We start from the raw sequence: 20,879 nt of genomic DNA, 5'->3' as shown, positions 1-20,879 counted from the left end.
AAGATTGGCCTTGAGGCTAACTTCTGTTGCCAATCTTCCTCTTTTTGCTTGAGGAAGATTGTTGCTGATCTAACATCTGTGCCAATCTTCCTCTATTCTGTAGATGGGACACCACCACAGCATGGCTTGATGAGTGGTGTGTAGGTCTGCACTCGGGATCTGAACCCATGAACCCTGGGCCACCAAAGTGAAGCATGCAAACTTAACCACTATGCCACCAGGACAGCCCCACTTTGTCACTGACTTTTGACAGTTTTAATGTAATATGCTTGGAGAAAGTCTTTTTGCATTAACATAATTAGGAGTTCTATTAGCTTCATGTACTTGTACATCCAGTTCTTTCCCCAGGTTTGGGGAGGTTCTCAGCTATTATTCTTTGAATAAGCTCTCTGCTCCTTTCTCCCTTTCTTCTCTTTCTGGGATATCTATTATCCTTATATTGCTTTTCCTTATTGAGTTGGATATTTCTCATAGAATTTCTTCATTTTTAAAAAAATCTTATTTCTCTCTCCTCTTCCACCTGAATTATTTCTAGATTTCTATTGTTGAGCTCACTAATTTTCTCTTGCATATGGTCTGCTCTGTTTCCAATACGTTCTACTTTATTTTTCATCTCATTAATTGTGTTCTTCAGCTCCAGAATTTGTTTGAATGTTTTCAGAGTTTCAATTTCTGGTGAAGTATTCCTTCTGTTCATTAGTTTTATTCCTGAGCTTGTTGAACTGTCTTTCTGAGTTTTCTTGTAACTTGTTGAGTTTCTTTATGACAGCTTTTTGAATTCTCTTTTCCAAATTCTCTCTAATTCACTTAGTTAGATTATAATCTTCTGTGACTTCAAGTTTGGTTTCTGGAGAGTTGTCATTTTCTTTCTGTTCTGCCATTTTGCTATAGTTCTTCAAGGTAGTTGATGAGTTGATCATCTACTAGCACATTTGTGGTAGTAAACACCTTTCTTATTTGAGTGAGGCTTTGGTTACTTTGGTCCTGAACTGCTTCTGGTTATATTTGAGAGCCTATATTTTCCACCCTCCACTGTCTCTGCCAGAGGCATTGTCAGTGCCCTCCTTGTGCTGCTTGTGCCTCTGGGTTCATAGGTGTCACTATTGCTGCTGGGGTTCAGGGTCTTGTTCCAGCCCCTGCTGCTGGTAGAGCCAGTGTTGGGGGCCACAGTAGATCTGCCACTGGGGGCTGAGTCACAGGTTCGGTGGTTCCTGAAGCCTCAGGTTGAAGGTGCCACCTGCCACTGCTTGGGGAGCAGCAGGGTCTAAGCTGTGAGTGTTGTTGCTAGTCCTGCAGCCTCTGGTCACTGGCATGCACCAGTGTGCTTTGAAACCTCAGGTCAGGGCACCCCACCCCAGCCGGGAAAGTCTGCGTTTTAGATGCTGACCCCACTGTTGGAAAGATTGGTGCTGCTGGGAGGGGAGATGAGTGGAGTGGGCTGGGTCACCAGGCTACTCTGTGTCCTGCATCCTCAGGACATGTGCACCACACGCCACCACTGGGGGGTAGGGGCTAAGCTGTGACTGCTATGTCTGCCCTTGCAGCCCATGTTTGCTGACATATGCACTGGTGTGAGGATCTGCGTTTTGGATCACCACCACCGGTGGGGTGGGGCTGCTCCCCTTGTTCCACTACCTCCTAGAGGTCCAGTCCACTCACCTTCAGGTCTATAGATGCATGGATCTCTCAGGTGTTCTAGTGTGCTTTGTTAGGAAAGATAAAGGGAACTCACTTCGCCATGATGCTGATGTCTCTAGATTTGATTCTTGCTATAATTCATCCCCCAAGTGAAATCGAAATTCTTTCACTATTCGAGAGGATACATTTTAGTTAAAGTGGCTAAATTTGCCAACTGGTTTGCTTAACATTTATACAAAAACTTATATTTCTACAAAGGGCTTTATCATTCATAATTGTATTTAATGTTCATAATAACCCAGTTAGGTTGTGAGATGATTAAAGCCTCAGAGAGGAGATTAGGATGGTCCTAACTCCAAGTGAGACTCAGTGGAGCCCTTTGCTTGTGGAGGCTGGTTTGCAAGCACACATACACACCTTCCCGTCTGCCTGAGAAAGGTGGTTGTTTCAGAATTGGTTACTAGAAAATCAGGTGCCCAGAGATCAGGTTAGTTGAGATTTCTGAATCCACAACAAATTTTGTAGAAAGAAGGCCAGTCTTAACACAAAAAAAATCTCACTGATTTGTTGTTTTAATTGCATGTTATCTAATAAATTAAGACATTTGTTTGCTCATTCAGTTCTCAAACTTTCATTTGGAACTTATTTGCTAGATACTGGATGACGAGTTGCATGTGATAATTGTTAGGATACATGAATATTAGCATGTCCTTATATTCACGTCTATTTCCAAAAAGATTTAAGATAGCTTACAGAAATACATGATTTAATAAAAAACAAAATAAGAAAGAAAATAAGTACACGTAATTGGGGTGAAAGAAAATAATGAGATTCATACACAACACAAAGTAAAAGCTGTGAGATTTTGTTTTAAAGGTTGAAGATACTTAAGTGGAAGCATGTTCCTATGCCAAGTGGAAAGGGAAAGTGAAAATTAAAGATAGAAGAGTTGGAGGCAATAGTTGCCAGAGGAAGGTCATAAGCCGACCAGAAAGAATGGGAGCAAAACCACGAAGGTGGGTGAGGATTAGTCCATCATGAAACTCAAAGGATGTACAGAGGGATGAAACAGCTATGGTTTGTAATCATTAGTGTGGAACGGAAAGCAAGCCAACCTCCTCTCCTGGGGCTGAGGAGTGGGGAGTGGAGAGCAGCCTCAAATATCCAGTGAAGCACTGTATTTGAAGACTGGAAAACCTATATTCAATTTTCTTTCCCTATCCCACTGCCTAAAACTCGTGAGCTGTGCTGCTCATGTTGAGGAATATGTAACTTCTCAGTGGTTTCTGGGAGTACTGGGAGCCTGGGAAATAGATTTGATTACATAAGGCAAGCTTTGGCCCTTCATTTTCACCTTGACTTTGAATATAAGTAAAAGCTGTAAACCTACCTTCTCTTACCTTCTTTTACTCTATGGTCTCCTTCATCGAGCGATATGAGTGCCTCTTGCATGTCATACAGCCTGCTCCCTCATTTTACTTTTCACTTTTGTTCATAGCTTCTGGGGAAGTTATTTGTGTGGAGTTCTGACTTAAATCTGTTCTCTTGGGTAAAGCCTGCAGACATTCAGGGAAAGGGCAACCCGAGCCTAAGTAGGCACAGGATCTTCTCTCTTATTCAGAAATGAAATCTTTTAAGCTGTTTCCTCTTCTTTCCAGCATCAAAGGAGGCGATAATTTAGCAGCAAAGCCACACATTTTTCTGAGGAGGGCTAATAGAATTCTGGGCACTTTGGAGACCCACAATGTGAGAGCCAAGAGGGAGCCTCAGAGGACAATCTGAGAAACACAGCCATCTTATTTTAGAGATAAAAAATTAAGGCCTCAAATAAACTTAATACAAGCACAAACGTACTAGGAGGCAGAGCTGGAAGTAGCAGTCTTCTGGCTCCCGGACCAGTGGTCTTTCTGGCATGAGACTCTGCTCACCAAATAAAGCTGGGCTAGTGGACTCAAATTTCACAACTGCAAACAGGTATGTGAGGGAACAAAAAGTTTAAATTTACCTTCCAGTGATAGCTAGAATATAATATCAATATTTGCATTTTAAGTGCTTGTTTTCAGAGCACTTATATTTGTCCTTCCGGTAAAGCAGGCAACCACTGAGTAACAAGGATTATCAAAACTCAACACAACAATGGGAGGAACGGGGGTGCTTTCATGTCCTATTATTTCGTTTTGTGAACTAAGTGCTCTGATCTCCCAAGGAGTTCCCAAGCCAGAGGTATGTCACGCCTGAAGATGGGAAACTAAGATAGCTGCCTCTCTACATATTCCTACACAGGCACCACACATTCAGTGCTTGCAAGACTAGATTCTCGGCATTTTGGGGCATGGAGTGGGAGTGGGGGCTATAATACACCACTCTGGCATCTAAGTTAGTTCTGTGATCAGAGTGTCAGAGTTGGAAGAGACAATTTTGTCTAATTCTGCAATTTAGACAAAGGAATTATAACTCAGAGATTAAGCAGTTTGCCCATTGTTTTAGAAAAACAAAAGCAATTTGAGCAATTTAATCATTGATTGCATCTCTCTGGTTGATTTTATTTCATTCACACCTCTCCTCCATGGTACACTGCTATCAATTCCCAGTTACTTCCATTTCTCTCTCTCTTTAATCTGAATGATAAATAATCTACTCAGGATCCTAAGTCCTTCCTGCATTTTACCTTTCACCACCTTATTTAGGATTGTGTGCTGTTACAGAATCTTTAGTGTCGTAAGAGAATTTTGCCATTTTCATGGCTATCAAGCAGCACAGCTAACAGAGGAAAGCACAATTTTCAGAAGCAGTAGTTTAGATAAAGAAGCCTCACAGAAAAATCAGTGCCATTTACAAGACTTAATTTTAACCACATGGTTAACTTAAGAGGTTTCTGTTAAAGGCTCCATTATAGTCATAGTACAAAGACCTGAAATTACTGAATTATCCACAACGTTACAACATATTCTATAATTTCTATACTAGGTGCTAGTCTATGATAAGAAAACCAAAGAGGATTGCAAAGCATTGCTCCAGCACATTAACAATGAGCCTATTCTGATTAACATGCAGTCGTCCAATCAGCCTAGACTTCTCATTAAAATTTTGCATATAATCAAGTGCATAATCTCATACAATATCCACATTTTATACACTTTTCCTATATTTGGGACAAATAGTTACTGGTCAGACAATCAAAACCATTTGTATGGGAGGGAGCACTTCATTTTACAGCTGAGAGGACTGAAGCTCAGACAGATCAAAGGACTTTAGCCAGGTCTCAGAGGTAGCTAGCTCTTGCCTGCGGCTGGGACTGGCCCTCAATCTGGGCTGTCTACTGTTTGCTTCTTATCACAATGCCTTCCCAATTGCAGACACCTTCGAAATGCTGTTTTAACCATCTAGGAGTCAATGTGCTATTCCAGAAAGAGCAGAGGATTTGGGATTTGACAGACGGAGGAGGGGTTCGTGTTTTAGCCCCACTTCTTGCGAGACCAGTGATCTAGATAAGACTGACTTGCTCTCTCTGGAGCCAGTTTTCCTCATTTGTCAAATAGGGGTAAATACCTGACAAACGGAGCTGGAGCTGTTGGAGAGAAAGTGTGATGTATGTGAAATGTGTGGCCTGTGGTGGGTGAACATATGGTCCCTTTCCCACACAGGAGGTGGACTATACTTTCCAAAGTACCGGCTGCACTAGTGAGAGTGCCAAGTAATGAGTTCACGTCTTGATAATTAGGTAGAAGAGGGAAGACAGAAGGTGAGTCATCTTTATGGGTTCACTTACTATGACAGGACTAATTTTCTGTGGGAGAGAAACTGAAGTCCAGATTTTAAGGAACAACGTGGCCATTTCCCTTTTATCTGTATAGCTGTCTTTGGAAGAAGACAATTTTTCTTTTAATACCGCAAGAACTAGAATAATTCCCCACAACAAGGCTGTCATGTTTTAGAGTGAGTGATCAACTTTTTAGACAAAGGAATTAAACCCACACTTAAAAAGCAATTATTCAAATTATATAACCCCTATTTTAAAGACATGTTCCAAATTTACTTTGAAACTATGAAAACTTTCATACATAACTGCAAAAAATAAGTATTTTTTAAACTCGGGGGTACCATGTCAGTGTCTGAATAAGGCAAAATAAAAATGAAATTTATTCGTGATTATGTCAATATACTCCACTCCCTGGGCTGAGAACACAGGTGGTTTGGGTCATCCTTGCCCTGGCTTGCTTAGAGCAGAGGTTCCATGACAGGAAAAACAAGCAAAGATTAGAGACTACTGTGTCTGCCCAGTTTGTAAAATGGAGCTGTCACCCTGAGAAGGGGCCACTGGGTCTGTCCCTGCTTCTGGAGCAGTGGCTGAGAGATTCTGCCCAGGGGCAAGAGGCAGTCCATAAGAACAGACTTCTGACGTTATCTGAAACAGTGTGAAGTTCAAGCTCGAGGGTGTTCTTGAAAACAGCGGAGATTTTGGTGATAGGCACTTAAGTATTTTAATTAAAAGAGGCTTGTGGCTCCGAGATCAACAAGCTAAACCATAAATCAGAGAGTTTACCAGAAAGAATCAGGAAAAGAGACAGCTGGAAAGAATCCTCCTGGGACCAGAATAAACCTCAAACACTGGCCTCACAAACTAACTGTGCAAAGGGACCGAAATTTAATAGATCAGACAGTAGAACAATTTATGCCTCACATAATGTAAATAATGTAAAAGTTTTTAGGTGATGAAAATGTTCTAAAATTGATTGTGGTGATGGTGCACAACTGTGAATATTCTACAAAACCAGTGAACTGCACACTTTAAATGGGTGGAGTATATAGTTTGTGAGTTATATCTCAATCTAGCAGTTATTTAAAAAATACTATAGGCCTTACATGGATACCAACTCTCACATCCTAAAAATTCACTCAACAGCAATTTTGCGTACATTCATTTAGACGTGCTCTTATGATTTCTACACCTTACTGTTTTTGGATTAACTTTTTAATATAAATTTTGTAGAAGTATATAAAGAAAACTTCAAATGCTAAGTGGTTAAAATGTAGCAACTTCACTACTTTAACATAACACAGGGGAGACAGATTCTTTTCTACTAGCAATAGGACTTTGGTTAAAAAGTACTTCTTTGTCTCAATATACAGTTATAACATTCACAGAGTAATACCAGCTCTTCTTATCTTCCAAGGCTGTCATGAAAATTCTATTTACAAGTATGGCAGACAAGCCCTCATCTGAAACGCTTGGGGCCAGATATTTGAATTTAGAATTTTTCGGATTTAGGCAGCCCACGTTATTATATAAAACCCTCAGTGGGGTCTGTGGAACACAACATAATCAAATTATTCCTCCAAATTTCTCCAAGAGAAATAAATACACTTACGAGGGATGAATCAGGACTATAGAAAACCTTATATCAGGTTCAGGTCATATTTGGCCACCAAATGAATTTTGGCATCAAATTTAACAACAATATCATCAACAAAACCTTTGATTTTCAAAATATTTTATATCTCCAAATTGCAGATAAGGGAACATATGCTACATAATTTCAACTCCCAGCTCTGCTATATCTCCTGTGAAAAAAATATCTAGCTATTTTCTAAGGCTGATGTGACTCAAAATAAAAATGAGACGATGTGTATCTGAATGTACCCAGCAACTGGAACGCAGGATGCAAACACAGCTTCATATTACCAGTTATTTAAAAAGTAAAGTCTGTTAATATTTAATATTTTAAGAACAGAGAAAACATTAAAAAAGATGTTTTTTGAGTATCAACATACAAAAAAAAGTACAAGAACCCGCCCCCATCTCTAAGGCTTAAAGAGCAGTTATCCAGCTGTAGTCCACTTTCCTGAATTTTCTCAGTTCTTTTTCTTCAGATTTTGACAACTGATGTATAATGTCTTCACCCAAATCTGTGTTATCTGTATCCTGGACCTTTTCAGTAAAGTCATTTTCTTCATCTGAATCATCACTTTCTTTTTCTTCTTCCATATCCACATCATCAGGAATTTCTTCAGCACTTTAACAATAAGAGCACAAAATATAAACAACTACTTTTTAAAAATACATTTCTAAACAATAACTTCCTAATTTAAGACACCTATGTAGAAATATAATCATATGGACAAAGTACATTAAAAAATCTTGTTATTGGGTGCACTTTAAAAATTATGGGTTGTTATAAAGAGAAATACAGGGGAAGAATATTCTCTTAGAGGATAACACAAACTACACTGTTTCCCAAAACAGAATATCCAAATGTTACTTTAAGAACCACGTTACCTCTTAGACTCCTTTGACAGCAGCAAGGAATTTACAAACATGGAGCACAGGAAGGAAGCAGAGGGTAGTACATGGGCTGGAGTGTGAAGCAGCTGGAGTAAAAACCAAAAAATAGGGTTTCATTTAAAAACATTAAATGCCAAGAGCTGAACACAAGAAGCTTTCCCCACAGAAAAACCAAACCAAAGAAAAATCTACTCCCACCTTCCTACATTTATGCAAATGACAACCCCTCCCCTCACCCCAGGTCAGGCCACAATAATCCAAAATCATAAGTTTATGCTATTTGATTTGGGTTTTTTAAATGCACAGTATACAAACGATTATTCAAGTTATTTGTTAGACCGATTTTGTATAAAAACTCTAACTCAAGGTGCCTAAATGCATTTAATCTGTTCTGCATTGTTTTAATAATTACTCACCTCATTAATTGCAGGTATGTTTTCTGTTAGGGGTAGTTGTACCAGTTCATTCTCTAAAGCTGCATTTAATTTCTCATCCTGCTGTTGCCTGTGCTTTCCCAATATGAAATAAAATGGGGTTGTCGGAAGACTTTCTTCTGCTAGTAGCTATAAGGATTTTAGATAAAGGAAATTACTTCAGTAAAAAGGAGGAATTGTCCTTGACTCAGTAAGAGGTACGACAGAGTCATAAAATGTCAGGGATGGAAGGAACTTTAAAAATTATCTAATATGATTCTTTCATTTTACAGGTCAAGCAACTGAGGCCTGGTAGCCCACTTACTATGGGAAAAGCTCACTCAGACGACAGAACAAAATACGCATTTACCAGTGTTTCTCCTTCAAATTCTACAAAAATGACAGTAAAGGAATTTTCAAAAGGGCATAAACCCACAGCGATAAAAAGTAACATACTGGAAGCCGGAAAGTAGGGTGAAGGGTGCTAAGTAACTGAGTATACCCGAGAAAGCAGAATCTGAAGCTGGCTGTGGGGAAAGGCAAGCAGCAGCCAAACTTATCCTGTGGAATCCTGCAAATGCTCAGGCACTGGTACTAACAGTAACAGTACTTCTGTAAAGAGCTAAACACCCACCAGGGAGCCCAGCTGAAAGTCTATTTAGAGAGCACTCAGATTCCCAGATCTCTTTCCCAGCCCCAGCAGAGGGCTGCAAGTAAATTCCTTGGAGAGCAGAACAAAAGTGCATCTCTAGATTGGACTGCTATGTGTAGGGGTGGTGAGGGTGGTGGTAGTGTCTTCACAGTCACAGCTGAAGGCAGCCCTACTTCACATAGGGTGCTTCTCAGAACACTGGCAGCCAGGCCAACATCCTTCAGGCAAGAACTTACAAGAATTTTATCCGGGCAGTTTGACCAGCCTAAAAAGACCTAAAAATAATGACATTGGACACTTTCTCAAAATAGCTCAGGCAGAAAGTGGAGGCCAGTAGACAAGTTCCACCTAGGCAGAGACCTCCCAAACTGCATTTTTTTTTTTGAGGAAGATTAGTCCTGAGCTAACATCAGCTGCCAATCCTTCTCTTTTTGCTGAGGAAGACTGGCCCTGAGCTAACATCCATGCCCATCTTCCTCTACTTTATATGTGAGACGCCTGCCACAGCATGGCTTGCCAAGTGGCACGTAGGTCTACACCTGGGATCCAAACCAGCAAACCCCGGGCCGCCGAAGTGAACGTGCAAACTTAACTGCTGCTGCCACCAGGCCAGGCCCCACAAATGGCTTTTTTGTTCCCTTTTGTTTTTGTTTTTGAGAAAGATTAGCCCTGATCTAACATCTGCTGCCAATCCTCCTCTTTTTGCTGAGGAAGACTGGCCCTGAGCTAACATCTGTGCCCATCTTCCTCTACTTTTTATGTGGGACGCCTACCACAGCATGGCTTGACAAGCGATGCCATGTCTGAACCTGGGATCCAAATTGGTGAATGCTGGGCTGCCGAAGTGGAATGAGTGCACTTAACTGCTGCACCACTGGGCCGGTCCCTTGCTCCCTTTTAAATAAGAGCAGACAGCTGAGACTCTGAATCAGACTCTCATGAAAACTTCCAAAATGAAAGACAGAGACCAACATACATTGAAAACAAAACAAAAAAAAGATAGAAATGGACCACGCAAGAGAGAGGAAAAAAAGTAGATTAGATGATAAAAGATGAAGAAATCTCTCAGACAACAGAAAGAAAATAAGAATATTAAAGCACCATTCTAGAAGGTCTAGAACTAAATGATAGGAGTTGCAGAAAAACAGAGAAAATGAAGGCAAAACAGCAATTCTTCCTTAGTCACTTCTCTGATCAAAACTCTCCAAGGGGCTCTACTGAGAGGAAAAGCCAATGTCTTTCATCCAGGCCTATTCTGACTGTCCTCTATAAAATGGGAGCTGCACCTCGTACCCTCTTTTCCTGTATATTCCTCCCCCCATAATTCTTATCACCTTCTAAAACACTACATATTTTACTTATTTAATGCTTGCTGTTTATTGTCTATATCTTGTTGCAGAGTGTACACACCACAAGTTTAAAAACTCGATTATTTTGTTCACTGATATACCCCAAGCATCTAGAACAGACCCTGGCATACAGATGATAAACAAGAAATTGTTGAACGAATTCAATGAGTCTTCAGAGGAAAATAAACAAGCCAGGTTACAGATAAAGGATCAAGAATACGAATGGTATTGGACTTCCAGTAACACCCCAAGCTATAAAATAATAGGAGAGCACCTTCAAAGTTCTACGAGAAAATGATTTTCAATTTATAATTCTATACCCAACCAACCAATCAAGTGGGAGAGAACAGAAGCATTTCCAAACATGCAAGGTCTTAAATTTGCCTCCCATACACTAACAGAATGTGCTTCACCAAAGGGAGTGACCAAAGAGGAAAACTCCGGGACCTATTACAGCAGAGGTGAAATGGTGCCCAGAACGATGGTCACTGTAGGGCCTATGATGACTACTGTGCACAGGTTTACAGAGCAATCAGTCCAGACTGAAGCAGGTCAGAAGGCGCTTGGAAATATTTCTTTAAGACTCGAAAGAATGCTTAATATGTCTGAAAATTCTGAGAGAAGATTTACACAACTTCAGTAGAGTTTAGGGGGTAAATTAGATGAGAAAGAAATAGAAAACTAAGCAAACGAGAAAAGAAGGTAATCATTAACTTCAGAGGAAAAAAGCTGGGCATAAAAGGAAAAACAATCTGTCTATTATTACATGGCTCAGCTATGAATTGGTTTACATGGCTGTAATGATGAACGCTGACCTAATTTAAGATTTATCTACACTGGGAAAATTGGGTGACAGTAAAGGTGTGTGTGTTGTGTATTGGGGGGAAGAGTGGTATGAAAAAGAGCCAGAACTTCAACTTCAATAGGTCATAGTTAACAGATAATACCTAAATCTGAAAAATTCAGAATTAGCAATATAAACATGTTTCTTGCAGATATGGAGGTAAATAAAACCTCCAGCTAAAAGAGCTCAAACTGATTATCTTTGTAGGTAATGACAGTGGGATTATGAAAGATTTTCCTGAAAAGTCTTGAAGAACTATTTGACTCTTTACATCGCAATTTGGTATTACAAATTGAAACTACATTTTAAAAGAGTAATATAACCCCAGAAGAGGCAAATAGTTTCCTTTTTTTTGAGGGGGAAGATCAGCCCTGAGCTAACATCTGCTGCCAATCCTCCTCTTTTTGCTGAGGAAGACTGGCCTGAGCTAACATCCGTGCCCACCTTCCTCTACTTTATATGTGGGATACCTACCACAGCATGGCTTGCCAAGCGGTGCCATGTCCACACCCAGGAACCGAACCGGTGAACCCCAGGTCGCCGAAGCGGAACGTGCACACTTAACTGCTGTGCCACTGGGCCGGCCCCGAGGCAAGTAGTTTTTAAGTGTATGGTTTTTAATTCCACTGTAGGGCAGATGAAACATTTTACTCATAGCTGAGTTCTAAAAGATAACCTTATCTTTGTAGGGAAGCAATGCAGTCTGCACCGTGACTATAACATACCTGTTTGCTTGTGGGTGTGAGTTTCTCTTCTGGAGACTTTGTACTTAATGTCAATAAACTCTGAAAAGAGAGACTGATTAATGATGCAAAAGATAAACTGCAGAATGCAAATCTAAGCAGATGTTAAAGTTAGAAAATGAGAAGGTCAATTTTTCATCTTGATATATACAGCTGCCCACAGAAAAGTATCAAAAGACTTAAAACATATTTAATAATTGCTGTGACAGTTATAAGATTGTTCTGAGAGATCATATTTAAGAACTGGTAATGAAATGAGATTCAACTGATGGATCAGCCTGAGGCCAAAGTTTTCTTCATGGCAAATCAAATACTAAAACCCCCCCCCAAAAATCAACTATACTAATAATAAATACAATTTAAAGTATTGTAGGCATCTTTTTTTCTTCTTTTTGGCTGTCATGGAGTTAATGCAAACAGCATGTAAAGAGCCTCAAAGTTGTGGAGTGAAGCGTGCTAATATATTCACACTAGCAATACTGCTGTATTGAGCATATTAGATTATTTCTTTTGGGAAATATCCTTTAATGAAACCATTCTACCTGTTATGGGCTGACTATTACTCTCAAATATTAAAGCAACTGAAAATCACATATACTGAGGTGGGATGGTTACCTGCGATTTTGTTAGAAAGTAAAACTGGGATCTGTTCAGCCACCGGTAAGATTCTGAGGTGAATGATTCAGGAACATCTCGTGGGACAAACACTCCCCACTGGACTTCCTCCCTGGAGATATTCTTTTGAATATACAATGGCCTTGGCTCACTAGGTTTAAATACAAACACTAGAGAGAAAAAAACAGACAGACAATGACATTTGGCCTGTAAAGGTTACTTCTAGCCTCAGGTTGGCAGACCACACGAATCCTGAGACTTACCCCATTGAGTATATGGCCCAGGTCATAACTATTTTAGGCTTTGATTCAACAAATATCTACAAGGTGCCTAGTATGTGCCAAGCAGGTTAGGAATGAGGGCTATGAAGATGAAAAAGAAAAAAAGAATCCCTGCTCCAGAGACCAGGGTCCACTGCAGAAGACACACTGAAATATTATTGCAGTATTTTGTCTGAAGTACCAGAACAGAGATGTGTAGAAAGTGCCTGAAGAGCATAGAGGAGGAATGATTAAAGCTTCTTAGGGGAACTGAGAATGATTCAAAGGGGGGAGATTGATTCTGAAGGCTGTGTAGGAACTGGCATGTTGAAAAATGAGAAAGGTACTAGAGCTGTCTCAGAGCTAAGTACAAACGCACACATGACAAGGTGTCGAACAAGAATTCAAGAAAGGAAGGGAAGTGCCTCAGGCAAAATGGCTTCATATGAATATCTGATTCAAAGGCAAGTTTGACTCAAATTATATTAAAGACGTTAAAAAGAAAATTTAAGTACTCGATCTCTCCTTACTATTAAAGTATGGTCTGTACTTACAGTCTGAACCCATGGAAGAGTGAGAGATTGCAGCAATATTCTCTGAATTAAGATCAGGCTCCATAACTCTAACGTTTAATTTTGCACTCCATTCCACTGGGGATAAAAAAAAGTGATTCACTTCTAAGAAGAGATTTACCAAAAGCTTTTTTAAGCTGGTTATTTAAAGTAGGTACTCTTAATGTTTATTGGGAGAATCAATTCCATTATTCTTAGGAAGAGGGATTTTACGCTTCCAGATAGCACATGGAGACACACTGAAATTATCTGTGGCAGGCTGCACTAAAGCAAAGGGCAGGAAGCAGAAAAATAACGTACTCCTTCCTCACACTATGAAATGGTTACTATTTCAGTGCAACTATTGTCTGGTGCTTTTTCACTGCTGCTAAATGTGGGCAAAGTGTTTACCAGAGTCTCTGTGGAGAATATACAAAAATGTTATCACACACATTCATCACCAAGCAACCATCATACCTTCCAAACATATACTCGAATGAGTAAAATAACACTAGGTCCACATTTGTTAGGAGGATTGTGGCAGGCTACATTCAAATTTAGAGCTATCAGGGATACCGCTGGTTAATATGCACTACAAATTAGTAGGAACAGTTCTCAAATTGCCATGAGGATGATGGAGGGCAACAGAAAGTCCTATGCACTGAAGACAGTGGAAAAAGACAAGAATAATGGTGGTCGATTTAGAGGTACTGACAATTAGGCAGTTTATAAATAATCTATTACAGGCCTAATACTTCATATTTGGTGGTATAATGTTATGTGAAAAATTACATATTCTCTGGGTAGGGACATGAAAATATGATCCATAAGTCCTAAAATGACAAAGTTTAACGGCCCCTTCCTACATGCTTTGTCAAGTCATTTTAGAGTAAAAAATATCTTACATGCACAACTGAGCAGATTCCAACAGCAAAGAATACCATTTTCAGTAGCACCAAGAAGATACTTTGAACAAGTCAGTCTCCCAAAGCAAAGGTGCCTAGATTAAAACCACAAGGAAGTTAGCAACAGTCAGTTCTAGCGCACTTAGTTACAAGGGACTGCAGACTTCCGAGACAGTATTAGTCTTATGCAATGCAGATTTTTAGACAGACACCTTTTTTTGGTTTATAACGATCCTGCAGAAAAAAGGGCTAACAAATACAAAAGGAAAAGTTTATTTAGCTATTTTGTTTCTGTAGGAACACAGATTTGATGACCAATTCTTTTCTCTCATATGTTCTGTACTATACTAATAATATACATGGACAAAATATATGTGAAATGCACAAAGTCACTTAACAAAAACTCTTTTTTGTGCTTGTTTACCTAGAAGAAGTAAATTTGCAATTTTAATTCTGAAGAAATTTTTAAAAAGTAAATTCAGGGGCCAGCCCCATGGCCGAGTGGTTAAGTTCGGGCGCTCTGCTTTTGTGGCCCAAGGTTTCGCCAGTTCAGATCCTGGGTGCGGATACGGCACTGCTCATCAGGCACGCTGAGGCGGTGTCCCACATGCCACAACTAGAAGGATCCACAACTAAAATATACAACTATGTACTGGGGGGATTTGGGGAGAAAAAGAAGAAAAAAAAATAATTAAAAAAAAAAGAAGACTGGCAACACTTGTTAGCTCAGGTGCCAATCTTAAAAAAAAAAAAAAAGGAAATTCAGAATCAGACATATTGGGAATTAGAAACCATTTCATTAGCCATCTGCCATTCCGTCCTCAAATGCCCAGTTACCTGAAGTAAAACGGAAGAGACTATTATCTTCCCCAGCCCGTCTTAGAAACAATGAGGCTTGAGCATAACACAGTTTTTATGGGGATACACAGAAAATAAGCATTGTTTGGATCTACTGAGGCTTATGCATATCTTCTATTATTATGCAGCGCAACCATGAAAAATATTTATTACAAAGAAAAGTCTGTAGGCCAAGAATTAAATGTTAATCCTGATTTCAGAAATGGATAAGAAATCAGCACATGGTTCATGTACCCAGAATGCTTAGGTTCTCAGCACCTTGGTTAGTTTCTGGCCTCAGTGACCTACAAGCTACCTTTAGACAAAGCATCAATTATTAGTTAATTTTATGTAGAAAGACTTGTTTAAATTAAAAATAATATAGTACTATATACTCCCCATACTCCCCAAATTATTTACCTACCTTATTTTCCCAGCTCGTTGACAAAATGTACATTTAAGTTCCCATGTCTCTGAATCCCATATTGTAACTATTTCCTCAAAACTAACTGCTAGTAAAGAGCCATCTTCAGAGAAACAACAGTTAGTTGCTTGGTATTTGTGATAACTACCGACGAAGTCACAGGTCCAGCCAACAGCTTTTTCTGTGGAAATATAGACCATAGAGCTCAGAAATGGTATAAATGCTAGGTAACATTACAGGGGACTTATCTGCAGTAAGGATTAAGAAGTAAACAACCTGCTCCCCAAATCTTCAGTCAGAAGTGCCACAAAACTCTGACTGGTGTGAACCGCACATGCTCCTTCCTGGAGACCTCGACCTCCCTCTATGGGAACAGTGAAACGACTAATCACATAAGCCTTTCTTAACTTTACCCTCACAAACTGGAACAATCAGCACACGATTAATCAAGAATGCCATTAAAAAGGTAAAGATTTGCGGAAAAAGGCACGTAAAAATGTAACTCTCAAATCTTTTTAAAATTGGGCGACATCCTATAGAATTAAATGAGGTAGAAAATGTTCTCCCAGAATGGATGCAATTCATGAAGATAAATATACCAATTCTTAAAATTGTGTACTCACCCTATATGTTTAACTAACTTACTGTATATGTCAGAATCATCTGTTAATATCCACACTTTGAAGTGACCATCTTTACTAGCTGTAACCAAGGTGGGGTTTTCAGATTTTTCTGCATTACAGAAACAGAGAGCTGTGATGTGGTCTTCATGTGGCATGTTAACCTTTGTATTAAGAACAAACCTAAGAGGAAGGAAAGCACCAATTTATTCTTAGATCAGGACAACACAACATACCGTCATGAGCATAAGAATTTCTTACATATTGTACATTTTACAGTAGCATCTTTAAGGATCAGCAAGTGATACATTATCACCAAGAATGACAACTGAATGCTCTATCTCTAGTGGCCACAGGATGCAGAGTTCTAACTGTCTCTGTTCTCATGTAACTTTCATAATATAGCGATACTTATGTATAGTGTCAACTTACTAATACAAAATGAGTATAAAATAGGGGTCATTACAAAATGATACTTGGAAGCCTACTATAACAAACTCTGCAGGAAAACTGTATAGAACCTAGAGGCCTCACTATCTGCTTTTGAAAATCAGCAAAAAATGGAATGACTGTAAAAGCCCCTACCTGTAGCAAGAAAATACAGGAAGAAAACTACCTATCTGAACTGCCCTGGTCAATGTCTAATATTTAGTCATCCAAACTACCTCTCAAAGCTGGTTCCCAGCTTGGCAGGGCTCTGCTCTGAATGAATGATAACCTACGCCAGCACTGTGTTCTTAAAAGAACATCAGGGCAAGATAATGGTGAGATTCTAAGAAGTCCAGGATACAAGAGGGGTGACTAGAGACAACCAATTAACCCCTCTGGGCCTGTTCCCTCACTTGTAAAATAAGCTAATCTTACACTATTCCTGTGAAGACTACAGGATAGTAGGCACATACAAAAGCATGAAGACTAGTTCCATGATAAATGGCTACTGTAACCGTGGTCTGAGAAACCAGTGGGCTCCCTATCTTCTCAAAACACACACACCACACCACACCACACTACACCTCTGCTGCCCACCACGGCCATTTTTCCAAAGGTAGCATACTGTTAATAAAAGAGCAAAGAACTAAGACATTTGGATTCTAACCCTGGATTTGCCTGGAATTAGGTATTACATCCTTAGGGGTGCCACTTTCCCATGTTTCCTCATTTATGCATTGAGATGACACTACTTGGAGGACACCAAGGCTTTCTCAGAGCAGAAAGCTTAAAGGCTTTATTAGAAAAATAATACCTCCCTCATTGATCTAAATCCAAAACTTATCAAAATGAAACATCTTAAAGACCGACAATTGAAACCATAAAATACAAAGTCAAATATTTTCTACTCTGAAATTAAACTGCTACATAGGTAGTATTACCCTTGTGTTTTCTTATTATACATCCACAGTTTCATTTGCAACTCCAGCTCTGTTTCCTTTTCTTGACGTTGTTCCACCGTTGCAAGCCAGTTACCATAGCAGCCAAATGCAGCCTTTGTTAGCTCAATTTGGATCAGACCGTAATCATTGATATATTCTTGCTGTACAATATCCAACTGATGGATTAAAAAAAATCCAAAATGCTTATTAATGTAAATACATAAACGTTAAAGCTTTCAAGGAATGGTAATTAACTACAAAGACAACTTTTAGAATCCATAGTAATAGATTTTTAGATAAAAGGGAAAAATGAACCAATTCTGAGTCATGGACATCAAAACTGCCACTAAAAAAGAGAGCACATTATACAGTATCAACTCAGTGGTGAATATTCTATGACCTAGAACTTTAGTGATTACTATGATTCATTTGTATGATACAGTAGAACCTCTGGCTTAATGTTTTTCTATTGTTTCTATGAATAAATGGCTTCACATAAAATCTCAAGGCTGGATTCCACAACACTAAAAACAAGAACAACAAAAATAACACCTACAGATTTTAAGAAGTGAAAAAGTAGGTGACCATTTTATTTATGACTGTTCCTTTTATTCAATTTCCTCATCTATTTATTAAACATGTATTTAGTGTCTATTATTTCCAGGCATTATACTGGAAATGTACAAAGATTAATAAGTTTCCTTTCTTTGAGGAGTTTAAAAGCAATGGAGAGAAAGAGATCAAATGTTACAGCCGCGATGATAAAAATCTGTAAAGAAATCTGTACTATAGGGCACAAAAAAGAAGTGGCAAGTCTCGATTGCATTTATCAGGATTAATAAGAAGCATTCCTCTTTAATCTACATGGAAAATTTTATCATTGGTATGTACATATGACACTGCTTCACCATAAAGCAGAGACATATTTGTACTGTCAATCCCCACATTCTCATTTCCTTCTCCTTGGGACTCAAAGGCACAGATGTATGTGACAGCTAACTAGAGTGCAGTCGGAAACAAAATAAAATACACAAAGAGAGAGCCAGCACGAGAGTGGCAACTGGCTTACATGTAGACTTAACCTGCAACTGTGGCCTCAACAGAATCATGCTGTAAACAACTGAACTAAGTAATCCAAAGACACAGTGACTATGTTCAAGGAAACATGGGCAGAGGATCTTGTTTTAGAAGCTACTAAATAAGTTATTTGACCCAGTGGTGATGTAAAGAGCTTTCACTAATTTTACAGCTAGTTAATGAATCAAAATCATACGTTGTATAACTGCTTATCACTCTGGAGAGAATAAAACTGCAAGTGGCCAGGTTTTCCATTCAAAACCAAAGCTTTAGTTCTTGGATCAATCATCAAACCAGTAAAGATATTGCTGTCTGCAAAACAAGTGACAAACAATAGTTGAAATCAGACAAATATTCATTTTTAAAATGTACATGATTCCAAAGCCACTGGCTTCTGCAATACCTTTCACTAGGCCTTGAATTACTGCGGATGCCTCAAGGTTTCGGTGAATGACTATTATCTCTGGGGAAAAAAACCAAAACAAAACACACTGATGAGAACTTAAAGATAAGAAAAAAAATCACTTGAATTTTTAACATTCTGAAACATACCAGAACACAAAACAAGTGAGCAAGTTCAATTTACTTGGCGTGTTATTGGAAAATCAAGAATGTATTTTGCAATTTAGCTAGAAAAACTAGATGTGGGGATGGGGGTTTTCCTGTCGGAGTTTTTAAGTTTTATCAGCTGTGCCTATGAATATATTTTAAGTGTTACTTCAGAAACACATACACCCTAAAAGAGACAGATAGTTCACTTTGAAATGAGTCATTGCACTAATGGATTGCTCAGAGTTATGCACTATGGTATCTATGTTTAGGCTGAGAAGTAACAGAATGAGCAAAAAGTTTTGGAGGAATACAAGATGCCTCCCCTTCTGTCAGACTCCATAGGCTCCCACACTGAGATAATGGCTATATCGAAGGAGATCCTCATAGTGTTCTCTTGAAAATGCCATTATATTTGTGAAAGCAAAAGGCCCACTTCAAATCCCTCCCTTTACTTTCCCACATCATCCCACATGAAAAGGTTTTGAAATGTACGTGGCACGACAATAACCAAATTCACTCAGCCCCACATTTTCATAAAGCAACTCTGTAAATGTTGGATTCTGGTGGCATCTAGGGGCAGAAAGGGGTAGAGAAAAGAGGAAGAATGGAAGAAAAAATGCTCATTAAATCTTATGCTACTCTTAATTAATTTTAGGTTTCTATTTTCCATTCCCTACAGATGCTAGTTAATTTAGGCATTACACACAAATTACGTTTCCTCATGACAGCAAATTTCAACTTACTATTATCAGAGTGAGAAGTACAGAACAAATCCCCCGCTGGGGAGACGGAGATATGTTCAATAGTAGCTCCTAAACGGGGGAGGAACTCCTTATTCTTCTCTGCTGCATCGCGCCACTCGACAAGGACAGACTCACGGCCACCACTCAGCAGACTGGTGCCTTCTCACCCATCCATAGAAATGAAAAGGACGATGTTTGGGGGGAAAAATAGAAAGAAAAATATAATCAACATTTTAATTTCTTCTACCATGTTAGAGAAATAAACTACGTTGAAGAACATGCAAACAAGTGTCTTTGTATCTCTTAACTATCTTCCTATCTTAAATCTTAAGACAAAAGATTTAAAGATCCTGGTTTAGGAACTTTCCTTTCTAATGACATCTGACTAGTTTGGTGCTGACCAACTCTTCCACCACTAACTAGAAAAATGAAACAAATGTCCTCTACGCCCAGATGGCTTCACTGGTGAATTTTTCTAAGCATTTAAGGAAGAAATGTACCGATTTTACACTCTTCCAGGTGACAAAAAAAGAAAGAACACTCCCCAATTTGTTTCACAAGACCAGCATAATCCTATACCAAAACTAGTACTTTGTAAGAAAATTACAAGCCAATTTTATGACAGATGAAAATTCCAAAATAAAATATTAGTAAGCTGAATCCAATGATACATTAAAAGGCTAAGATGTCATTGCAGAGTTGAGTTTATTGCATGAATGTGAGATTATTTTAACATTTGAAAAAAAAAATCAATGTAATAAATTCCATTTACATAATAAAGGGAAAAATCATGAGTATCTTAATAGACGCAGAAAAAGTAAATGACAGAATCCTACACCCATGATAACAGCTCTCAGCAACCTAGGAATTGATGAGACCTTTTAAATTGCATCAAGGATACCTAGCGAAAATCTATAGCAAACATCATTTTAAGTGGTCAAATACTGAACACCTTCCCCTGTGACTGGGAACACTATTAATCAATTTTATTCAACATTAACCA

The 20,879-nt window shown here is 38.9% G+C and overlaps 1 protein-coding gene across 2 annotated transcripts in view; it reads right to left on the bottom strand.

Annotated features, from left to right (window-relative positions):
* Window positions 1-7,336: 7,336 nt before the first annotated feature.
* The window catches only part of WDR75 (WD repeat domain 75), a 31,795-nt gene continuing 18,252 nt past the window's right edge, over window positions 7,337-20,879 (bottom strand). The window contains exons 9-22 of one of the 2 annotated variants that reach the window (XR_011502923.1): window positions 19,877-20,035; window positions 18,985-19,044; window positions 18,778-18,893; window positions 17,505-17,680; window positions 16,160-16,317; window positions 15,515-15,695; window positions 14,254-14,348; window positions 13,352-13,447; window positions 12,538-12,707; window positions 11,905-11,964; window positions 11,654-11,805; window positions 8,338-8,484; window positions 7,916-8,007; window positions 7,337-7,652 (exon numbers count right to left, since the gene is read on the bottom strand). Coding sequence is in view for 1 of the 2 variants with exons in the window: in XM_014852916.3 (XP_014708402.1) it covers window positions 7,448-7,652; window positions 7,916-8,007; window positions 8,338-8,484; window positions 11,905-11,964; window positions 12,538-12,707; window positions 13,352-13,447; window positions 14,254-14,348; window positions 15,515-15,695; window positions 16,160-16,317; window positions 17,505-17,680; window positions 18,778-18,893; window positions 18,985-19,044; window positions 19,877-20,035 (1,715 nt within the window). In the remaining variant the exon portion in view is untranslated. The remainder of the gene's footprint in view (window positions 7,653-7,915; window positions 8,008-8,337; window positions 8,485-11,653; window positions 11,806-11,904; window positions 11,965-12,537; window positions 12,708-13,351; window positions 13,448-14,253; window positions 14,349-15,514; window positions 15,696-16,159; window positions 16,318-17,504; window positions 17,681-18,777; window positions 18,894-18,984; window positions 19,045-19,876; window positions 20,036-20,879) is intronic. The other variant, XM_014852916.3, reaches the window with a different exon arrangement.

This window comes from Equus asinus, chromosome 4, assembly GCF_041296235.1.
Source record: "Equus asinus isolate D_3611 breed Donkey chromosome 4, EquAss-T2T_v2, whole genome shotgun sequence".
In the NCBI taxonomy this organism is placed as follows: Eukaryota; Metazoa; Chordata; class Mammalia; order Perissodactyla; family Equidae; genus Equus; species Equus asinus.
This window is presented reverse-complemented; position numbering and strand designations above follow the sequence as displayed.